This window comes from Sorghum bicolor, chromosome 3, assembly GCF_000003195.3.
Source record: "Sorghum bicolor cultivar BTx623 chromosome 3, Sorghum_bicolor_NCBIv3, whole genome shotgun sequence".
In the NCBI taxonomy this organism is placed as follows: domain Eukaryota; kingdom Viridiplantae; phylum Streptophyta; class Magnoliopsida; order Poales; family Poaceae; genus Sorghum; species Sorghum bicolor.
In genome coordinates this window covers 37,379,359-37,390,221 of record NC_012872.2, presented here as the reverse complement: position 1 = coordinate 37,390,221, position 10,863 = coordinate 37,379,359, and the positions used below count along the sequence as shown (strand labels likewise).

The following is a 10,863-nucleotide window of genomic DNA, read 5'->3' as shown; positions in this document are numbered from 1 at the left end:
AAGTGCGAGTCCCCTTTTCTTTCTTATTGAATTAACTAATTCATTTCCTTTTGACTTTTGGATTTTTGAATATTTTTTTATTTGATTTGGCATTATTCAACAAGAAAAAAAATCGATAAATTCCTTTTTTTTTTTGAATAGCCATAGGGAATGGTCTTAGCAAAGAATATGCCTCCCGAATAGCTCCTTGCACAATACCATATTCATTGCAACTAGGCCCCTACAGCATCATTACGCCAACAATCAACGTCAAATAAAAATAGGTAGTGCTGAATTAGTGGATTTGAGACTCGACATGTTCCTGGAACACATAATGAACTTCTAGCTGTTCTGCATCTGCTCTCGGCTGCAGACAGCACTACCAAATGGTGATTATAGTTTGACAGGCATCAGCATTAGAAATAAATGGTATGCTCAGTACAAGACACAAGGAGGCCTACGAAGTGGAATGTATAGGTATAGCAAGGCTTGGCCCAAACAGCAGTTGCCCCACACGCTAACGTGTGTCGGAAGAGCATGCAATATCACCAGTTCAATGACAGGAAGTAATTTAGCCGTAGTTTCTTCAGGGCAACCAATGCGAGTCAGTGGGTACCCCCACAGAGGAAGGGACCCGGAATAGCAGCAGGATCCAGCTCGTAGAAGCCATAGAGCTCGCCACCCTTCTCTCTTGTCAAATGGAACGAGAGTATCCGGTGAGAAAACCGCAAGTCATCTTTTGTTGGCACCTCCAGAATACTCCTCTCATTGTCTGGCTTGAATACAGTTCTGTAGCCATCTACCTGTGTCAGAAATAAGACTTTCGTGCTAGCTTCAGTGCGCTCAATAATCTCGCCAATGGCATATTCACAAGCATCCTTGCTGGAAGGAACCCAGCCAGGTGACCAATTGTGGTAGATCGCCCAAATCTCCCCTACTTCTGGGTGGATTTCAAATTGTCGCTTCGAACCAACTTGTGTTTCTACTACATGAGAGAATGAATCATTTGTGTCATACTTGATCCTCCAGTTCTTGATTTTAAATGTCCCACAGCTCACAGGTAACTCATGCTCTAACCACATATTCTCCTGCTCTGATCGAGGGCAAGCTTCCAGCCAAGTCAGGTGCACTCCAAATGGATCTAAATCAACTTTTGTAACCCAACCATAGTACTTGGGGAGGCCATCAAAATCATTGTAAAGAGCCCATATCTGTCCTCGTTCAAACTTATTATATGACCGATCTTCTTCAAAATTGTAGAACACTGTTTCTGGATATGTGAAAACAGTGGGGGAGGGGCAGCCTTGCGGAGCAGAATAACCAGACATGCTAGCAAGGCAGGCATTATGTTGCTGAGGAGTTTGAAGGGATTGTTTTCTCAACTTCCCTACATTTCTATGATTTCCCTTTTGAGCGCTGTCTTCATTTCCACGGCCAGGTGTAGTGTTGCCAGACAAATCAACAAACCCGCTGCTCATTGTTTTGTTGATAGGCACACATGAATCAAGAGTAACTGGTGGAAATGCTACGTCCAGATTACTAGGAAGGGATACGGTATCTAGTTCAAGAAATCCACAAGGGACACCAACCTTCTCATTTCCCACTGTTCTGAAAAATGGGATACTGTGGGAAAACCGAAGTAGTTCACTTGACGATATAACAAATGATGATTTGTCCTTTGCTGGTGCAAACAGACTCACAAAACCTTTAACCTTGACCAAGGGGATAACAGTGACACCAGCTTCCATTGTGAAGTTGGAAAGGACCTCCACCACTTCATACTCATAGGATCTATGATTGTCTGCATCTGAGACCCACTGCATACTCCAGCCCTTATAAAGAGCCCAAACCTCACCTTTATTTGGATATATTACATAAGAACCCCTTTTTCTTCCTTTAGCCCATGAAACAATGTGAGAAAACATGAGGGGATCTTGTGACTCCTCTGTGTTGCCTAACGTAAAGTTCCCACAAGCCACAGGAAGATTATTATCAGTCCATGTTTCCTCATCATCATTCACTGCAGAATGCTCCAGCCAAGTGTACTTAACTCTGAAGTTGGTGGTATTAAGATGTCTTATTCTAGCATAAAATCTTGGCATGGCATCAAAGTCATCATAAAGTGCCCATATCTGATCAACTGCAAACAGTTTGACATCTCTGCACTTATCGAAGTCAAAAAATTCTGGGTCGGGGTACGTGAAGCTCCCAGTATTGCAAGGCTTCTCAGCAGGTGGACCACAATTTTTTTTATTATTTCTTTTATTGTCTTCATTGACAGTACCACTTCTATCTTGATTATCTGTTTTGCTAGACACATGAGGTTCACTAACTTGTCCATCGGCATGGGCAACATTATCATGAACCACTTTATTAGAACTGGAGGCAGCATTTGAGAACCAATCTTTGAGTGTCCGACTCTTTTTCTTTGGAGAATTCAGGATGTTGTTGGCATCAACACAAGCCTTTCTCCTAGAAGATCTCCGTGGGCTAGGGATTCCTGCAGCACCTGGCTCTGCTGATGTATCCACCCCACCACCTAGGTTTTTCCTGTCACCAAAATCTGGTACAGTAGAGTCAGTTTGCATCCTACCATCTGCCCCATCCTTCCCATTTGGTGCAGATGCTTTAGAAGAATTCTTTGCAGAAAATTCAACTCCTTTTGACCCAGGGCCCTCTTTGTTCTCTCTAGAAAAGATATTTGTAGAACAGCCTTGTTGAGTGGGAACACAGCCTTGTTGCCCAGCACTATTCACTGTTTTTGATGAGAATGCAGAAGGCACATCCTCTGTACTTATCTGGTGTGCAAAGAAATTTTGCCTGCAGTTCTGACAGCGGATCTGACGATTGAGTATGTCGCCATGGTACTTATATTTTGTTTTACAGTGGATGCATATGGTCCAAAATGTCCACCCATCAGTGGGTGTTGAACCTGATGGTCCATATCCTACTGTATTACTTCTATTTGCGTCATTTTTGTTAATTGGCACTGTAGTCATTGGTTGTGTAGCCTGCGTTGGTTTAGCAGCATGCTTTGGTTTTGTTTCCTGTTTCGGTTGTGTATCCTGATTTGGTTGTGTAGCCCGAGTTGGTTCTGCAGCCTGTTTCGGTTGTCTAGCCTGCTTTGGTGCAATTTTGGGAGCAGCCCTCCATTTGATGTCATATGCATATCGTTTTGTTCGATCAGCCAAAGTTGAGTATGCTTCTGCAACAAACTTGAAAGCAGATTCTGCACCAGCATAACTGTTCTTATCAGGGTGAAGTGAGAGGACAAGCTTACGATACTGCTTCTTTATGGTCACCTCATCTGCTGTCCATTCTACTTGGAGAATTCCATAAAAGTCCAACATTCCATTTACTTTTGCTTCTGCTGCACAATGTACTTCACAGACAGTTAACAGCTGGGGTATGTTCTCTATCTCTGGAAAAATCCTCTGTGCTTTAAGGGCAATCCTTTTAGCAGCAACAAAATCTCTGTTTTCCAACTTCTTAACAGCAATTTCCCTGGCCTTCAAGGCCTCTTCTCTGTTGCACTCCATTGTGCTGATCACCGAATTGGTTCCCAAAATTAATCCCTGTCAGACAAAAATGTTAGCCACGCAATGCTTCCAGGTCCTTTCTTAAACCATCCAAATAGTATATGAACACCTTGAATCAATTCACTTCTTTTGGTGCAGATAGAGCCTAAGGCATGTGGGGTCCTGCAAGTTATGGAAGAATAAGAAAAGCAAATGTTATTAGCAAATAAATTGCACATCATGAACTTGAATGATTCGAATGCCATTTCACAAAGTAACAAGAGTTTCATAGAGTATAGACAACTGTGCAAGAATGACATTCAATCAATGGAAATGTTGTTATTAAAGGGAGTATATTGCAAACCCAAAAATTTTGTCACAATTATCACAACATGCACTATCTATAACTAATAATGCTATGTCTGATAGACAGAGGTCCCAAACTATGATTTAGAGCATGTCCAAGAGCTTCTTAACAAAATACTTGCCAAATGGTTGATTATTCCAAGTGGCCAAAATAAGTAGGGAGCATTTTTTTTTTTTGCCTTTCTCCAACAGTTGCCAAAATTGGTTCCTAAAAAACCAAAACCAGGGAGAAACATGCTGCAGAAAAATGTTAAGTATATATGAAGGCCCATGAGGCTCTCTATATATATTCATCCCCAATAATGAAGTTATTATCTTCTCATGTCCACAAGGTTAGTAACATGGTATCAAAACCATGGATTAGGGTTAGGATATCTAATTCATCCACAATCTTTTCTTCCTTGGATCCATCCTCTGTTCGTGTGGCCATCGCCGTGCCTTCCACCAATGTGACTCGTCGCCGACACTGCCCTCTGTCTTCATCCACAGAGAGGTTTGCCAGTCCGTCTGTCGGTGGGCATGTCCATGCACGACCCTTCATCCGTCTGAGCCCTCCATGCGCTCGTTCATGTGCCTGCCCATGCCACTCTCCAAGTCTCTTGATCTGTTGTCTGTCACCTGTGTGTGTGGAGGGCTCACTTCCTCTGCTTCAAGCCAACAGTCTTGGTTGTGTTGACAATGCTGCTTGCTTGCTTCTGGTGCTCTGTTCTGCTGGGACTGCTCTGGCGCTGTTCAGTGGTAATTGTCTGTAGCCTTCTGCTGTTCGCACTTGCAGATATCACAATCAGGCAAATTTTATTGTTTTCACTATGAAACTTGATGGTCCGTCTAACTATCGTGAGTGGGCATTTTCTGTCAATCTGTCAAAACTCAAAACTATATTGAGGGGCCACGGTCTTTCCTCTCATTTGACAGACTCTCCAGTTGACAAGTCAAAGGATGGTCTTGCAGTCATGGGCTCATGGCTTGGACTAATGACGTGTCATGAGTGACATTGTCACCAGCATGGAGACCTCATTAATTATGAGTCTTGAGCACCATGAGTCTGCTAAAGAGATGTGGGACTATTTGCAGGGGCAATATATTCGGATTTTCAGAATAGTGATGCTCTTCTGCTTACACTAATGCAAGGACTTCATGAACTTCAGCAGAATGAGATGTCCATAGAGGAGTATTACATGCCTTTGATCATGTGAGTGTGATAGACCTTTTCTCTCCATGGTTCCTAAGTGTGAACAAGGGTGTTCTGGCTGCTGTGCTAAAAAGAACAAGTTCATTGAGAAATTTCTCATATATCAGTTTTGCCATGGCTTGTGGTCTGATTTTGAGCCTATTCGTAAGCAGTTGCTAAATGCTCCCACCACTCCATCCAGTGCTGATGTGTAGTCTGCCTTCATTGCTGAAGAGACACATCTTAGTTCTTTGTCACCTTCTGTATCAGTACCTCGGTGTTCTCATGGCCTCTCAAAAGACCACCACAGTGAAGGGCACCTCCTCTGAGCCTTGTGAGCATTGCAAGAAGGCTTCTCATCGTTCAGAAAATTGCTTTGTTCGCTATCCAAATAAGTTGGCTGATTATCATGCACGTCGTGCAGCACGTGGTGATGGCACCAGTTCTACTCATATTTGTAGTTAGTCATTTAACATGGATATATTGACATAATATGAGTTGATTTTGGCAAGAAAAGGGCAGACACACTGACTGAGTGCAGAAAACTCCCACAAAAGGTGGGGTCTGGGTCAAAGTCACATGGATTGGGGTCAATGGAACGTTCCGCAACCCAGGGGCATTATCCCAAATCAAGGGTTGGAGTCAAGCAGGGTGGACGTCTTAATTCTGCCTGGGTCAGAGTTTGCTGTAGCAGCACACCATGGATCAAAAGTCCTGAGTTGAGGAACAGGGGAAAGGCATGAAGGGGGAAATGGGAGAGAGCCAGCTTTGAAGAGGACTACCAGCAATGGCGGACCGGACCAAGCAACTTTGGGAGCAGCAATACCTGACGCAAAATTAAGCCTATGACAATGAAATTGGAAACACAAAAAAGGGAACACCATGGGCAATCAATTTCATTACAGCCTGGTGCAAGATGTTGGCTACCAGCAGTTGATTTGTGGTTAGCAGCACTGGGTTGCTTGAGAAGAGAAACAAGGAGCAAGGCACGAGGAAAAAGGCAGCGGTGTGCATGAACATGACTCCCGAATCCCGTAGGGTTACATTAGGTGGGTCAGCAGCTCCATGGGCCAGCATACATTGCCTTTTTTTTTTTGCTTTTTGTATTACTTTGTATTGATCTTCTACAACTACTTATGTGTGGTATATCATGGCTTATCGACCTGATTTGACCCAGATTGACTGGGGTCCCCATCCCTCATTCCAAACTACCCCGGAAAAAAAATACTTTCACAATACCACCAAAATATTGGATTTTGTAAATACCCTAATAAAAAAGAGTGGTCAAAGCTACACATTACGGACTGCATCATTGTCCAAGACATCAAGTATTTGTGACTGGAGGGAGTCTAACACAATGGCAATATGATCAGGAACTCTGCATATCCATATGATCTTTAGCAGTCAAATTCATTTGATTGTACCCAACTATGTACAAGTTGGCAAGAAATAAAGTCCAACACAAGATTCCTATATTAGTCAACTACATTATACAGTGTGTAGCATACAAAGTTATAGTGACATGTTCTCCATGCAATTTGAAAAATATCAAGCATTGATAAAAGTGCCCCCACAGCAAGGGATGCAGATAATGCAGACAAGGACATAAACGTTACTACTGCACAGGAACATGTATAGCATCACAAAGAAAAAGGACCGAATGCCAGTGAGAAAGAACTTACAGAAGCAGAGATCACTGTGTAGGTGGTTAGTGCAAACCATGCGAGTGCAGCAATTTTTCTTGATGAAACAGCCTGAGAGACAAGTCAATCAAGAATCAGGGTACAATGGTAGGACTTTTACATATTGCAATTCAATGATATAAACAGACTTGATGGTTTATTTTCTTAACTTCTTTACCCACGAAGGGAATATGGTTATATGAAAATGGCAAAAATCAGCAGTGCCAGAAACAGAATATACCCATAACTGCTGACATATGACTGACTAAACAACTAACGTCAAAACCAACTTAAATGAAACCCTAATAGAAGTACTCCGTACTCTCCAATAATCAATATAATACAAGAGTGACACGCCAACCAAAAAGAAAAATAAAAAAAAGAAGAAAGGGGAATTCTATGCGCGTGTTTGGATGCCCAGCTAATACAGCCTGACTTAAGATTTTGGCCTAGTCTGAGATAGACAGGGTAGCTGTAGGCACGCGCAAGGTGTTTGGTTTCATGGCTTAGGCTGGCCGGCTCTGCGAAGCACACGTTTGGTTGCCTGACTTGCACTGAGTTTAATTACTTCCTGTCTCCAATGGTGAGGTTACCCTGAGAATTAAGCCATGTTCCGAGGACTAGAAGTCCAAGAAGAGAGGCTGCAATGGAGAAAAGCATGTGGAATTCCTGCGAAATATGACAGTGTGCTAAATTTCTGAACAGACGGTTCTTTGGGTAGCACTCATAGTTTTAAATATCCCGCTATAGTTGCCGCTATAGCCCGCTATAGCCTTTTGAGGCAGAGTGCCGCTATTTGTGTTCATGTACAATTTAGCCGCTATATTCCGCTATAGCCCGATTTAGCTCCGCTATTAGCTGTTTTAGACATGAACCGCTAAACGTCTTAGCCCGCTATTTAAAACATTGGTAGCACTAAAGTGAATCGAGAGCCGTCAGTTGTATATAAACCAGGGTTCTTTAGGTGTCAGAGAACCAGTTCCCTCGCTGGAGTTCATAGAACAAATCAGGATTTTCAGTAGACAGTAGTAAAGGAAAATGAAGAAATAAACACATGTACGACCCGATAATCTTTGCAAGAAGTTCGATTGTTCGAAATTAGTAGGCATCAAATAGCCAAATAGCCTTAAGTTAGGGTTTGGGTGCTCGGTTTCGCACAGCCGCAAGGGTAGAGAAGGGTCTGCAATACCTGGTCAGTGCTCGTCACCAGCGAAGAGACCGACGAAGGCCTCGGCACCTGGGCGTCGGCGTCGGCGGCGGTAGCCCACCCAGTCGTCGCAGAGAGAGAAGAAAGAGAGAGAGAGAGAGAGAGAGAGAGAGAGAGAGCGCACACGGGGTGAAGGTGAACAGATGCTGCGGACGGCGGTAAACCAGTCCGGGGTGGTTGTTCGGTCAGGAGGAGCGCACCCGCAGGCGCCTCCGGTGGCGGAGGTCTGGAACAGGAAGAGTGCGAGGAGCCACGAGGAAGGGAGATGGGAGGAGTGGGTTTCCTGCCTTTAGATGAAGAATCGCGGCAAAACAATGCCACCGCCCCATTTGAAATTTTCAACTTTGCCATAACTTTTGCCCCTGGTTTTGCTAATATTTGCTTGATTGCCATCAACTTTGCCCTTGCTTGGACCATCTATTTACGTGAGTGCCATTAGATCCATGGTTTTTGTGTGCTTATAGAGAATAAACACTATTGTTTTGTTGTTTTTTTAAAGAATCTACTACTATTCAAATTAGAAAATTATTTAAATAGAATTGTATTGTGCCACCAACTCATATGTATGAATAGCATTATCATCTGAAAGGCACTTTGAATATAAATTTATAGTGTAATTTTTATACATTTATTAAATACATATGATTTGACTAACTGTTGGTCACAAATTATATATTGAAACATTTTCTTGGTCAAAATAAAACTCATATTGATGGTCGGAGCGAGTATTTGATAAGGGTATCAACTTTGTCGGCTCTATGAGCACCCACTAGCTCTCCCTCTGTCTCCAGCCCTAGCCCTACCTTCCTCGAGCGACCTTGTTGTTGGGGAGGGGAGGTGGGTCGGCCCCCAACCCCATGTCCATTTTTGCTACCTCAAACAACTCTCTTCTCATTGTCTTTAGATTGTCGATGCATCGAACTTTCGAGACAGAAGTTGGAGCCTTCCAATCCATGACCTCCTAAACCTTGGTAGGATCCACTGAAATTCCTTCTTTCGATAGGATGTGACCAAGAAACAGATCTTTCTTCAACCAAAACTAACACTTGCTGAACTTTGCATACAATTGATGCTCACACAGTCGACTCAACACGACTCTCAGGTGTTCAGCATGTCTTGCTCATTCTCTGAGTATACTAGGATGTCATCAATAAAGACTACCACAAACATGTCTAGCTTAGGCATAAAGACTGAATTCATCAGATACATGAAGTATGCAGGAGCATTTGTCAGCCCAAAAGACATGACAAGGTACTGGTACAACCCGTATCTGATAGAAAGTGTAACAGAACCGACCAAATTATAAGAGATTAAGCCTAATAGTGACCATTTGCATAGTCGAACTATCACGCTTAAGCCCATATAATCCCGGTAGTCCGTGAAATCTCGAAGGATTTCAAACCACACATCACATAACAGCCAAGATCGTAATAAGTTTAGCGGTCGTCATCCACAAGTACATCCAGATTACAACATTCATAAATTACATCGGAGTTCTTAAAGTTATTACAAACCAAGTTCTTCAAGTAGCGGAAGCTTCATAGTTTGAAATTACAAGACACACGATCAGTCTGATACGTTGCTTAGTTCGGTCATTCCCACAAAAGCAAAAGAAGAGACGGAGTGACCATCGCCCTTGGTCTAGTCATCACCCATAGCTGGGTACAGACAGAGGATGCAATAACCATAGTACATTTGACCATCTGCAAAACAACATGGGAATAGAACCCTGAGTACGAGAAGGTACTCAGCTAGACTTACCCGTCATAAACTTAAAATAAAGACTCATCAAGGATCATGAAGGCTATTTAGTGGGGTAGCTAACAACCATTTTGCAAAGACCGCAAGGTTTTATTACCCTAACCTACCTAAATATTTTCTTCTTTTATTCTGCTCAAGTTGAAAGTATCATTACCTAATATCTAGGTTTGCTCCTGTGCTATTACAAGCAAGTATGAGACTATGATAGTACCTCATCATAGCATTTCTTAAAACCATTCATCATTATAACCCAAGTGTTCCATAGTCCTTACTACGAGGACAGGGCTCATGTCAAGTGCTCACTATCCAGGAGCGATGGCGATTCGAATCGATTTCTAACCAGCTGGCGAGGTATTCCCCACACAAACCACACTCACTGATCAAGTGAGCTACAGATCACCGTATTACACTATCCAGGACCAATTCGCGGGTTCGGCAGGCACCGCCAGTACCCGAGGACCGTTCCGGCGACCGAGGTATCCAAGGTATACCAGGGTTGCGCGCCGCGCCCTCGTCGTTCTCCTCAACCATCACCAATACAGCGCATGGCGGCTCGATTCCCGGCCCGGATAGTGTTCAGGCTTCGCGGTCGGAACGACTTATCCTTCCAGCTAAGTGTGGGGCATGCGTTCAATATGACAAGAGGGCCGTCAACGATCGGTCCTTAATCGACACAGGCAGGGGCACCATGGTCAACCCACCATAAGACCCTGCCCAGTCTCCAAATTCATTCCACACTTGGTTATTCGTTTCCCCGAGCAACCAATGCTTAAACAAGCAGGTATCCACCTATATCTCGCAGGTGACAGGGAATCACCCGACTTCTACCGAACTAAGCAAGCTAAGCATAGACTCCGTGCCTATCTACATAGGACAAGGTAGTCGAATGAGTAGGAATAACAAGGAGTACTCATGCAGCAACGATATCAGGCAACTCCTATCACTTAATATGCAATACAGTAGAACAAGTATAGCACTTTATATAAGTTAGCGAGAATAGGGAGACTTAGAATGCTCCGGGGCTTGCCTTTCTCAAACGTGCTGGGTCGGTGATCCGGACACTCCTGCAGTTCCTCTCCGGGTTCCGGGGCTTCCGGAGGTTCCTGCTCCTGTATCTCCTCGGGTTCCTCGGGTCCTACTTCGTTTTCCTGCGAGCCTGTAAAATTATGCGGCATTGCG

At 43.5% G+C, this 10,863-nt stretch overlaps 1 protein-coding gene across 2 annotated transcripts; it reads right to left on the bottom strand.

Annotated features, from left to right (window-relative positions):
- On the bottom strand, positions 244-8,195 carry LOC8075487. Of its 2 annotated transcripts, XM_002455628.2 has the most exons (4): positions 7,906-8,195; positions 6,717-6,788; positions 3,628-3,680; positions 244-3,554 (listed from the first exon to the last, which is right to left on the bottom strand). In XM_002455628.2, the coding sequence occupies exon 4, from the start codon at positions 3,516-3,518 to the stop codon at positions 585-587; it is 2,934 nt and encodes a 977-aa protein (XP_002455673.1). In that variant the 5' UTR covers positions 3,519-3,554; positions 3,628-3,680; positions 6,717-6,788; positions 7,906-8,195; the 3' UTR covers positions 244-584. The 2 variants fall into 2 exon arrangements, with proteins under 2 accessions (XP_002455673.1, XP_021312429.1); XM_021456754.1 differs by having other exon boundaries at positions 244-3,680.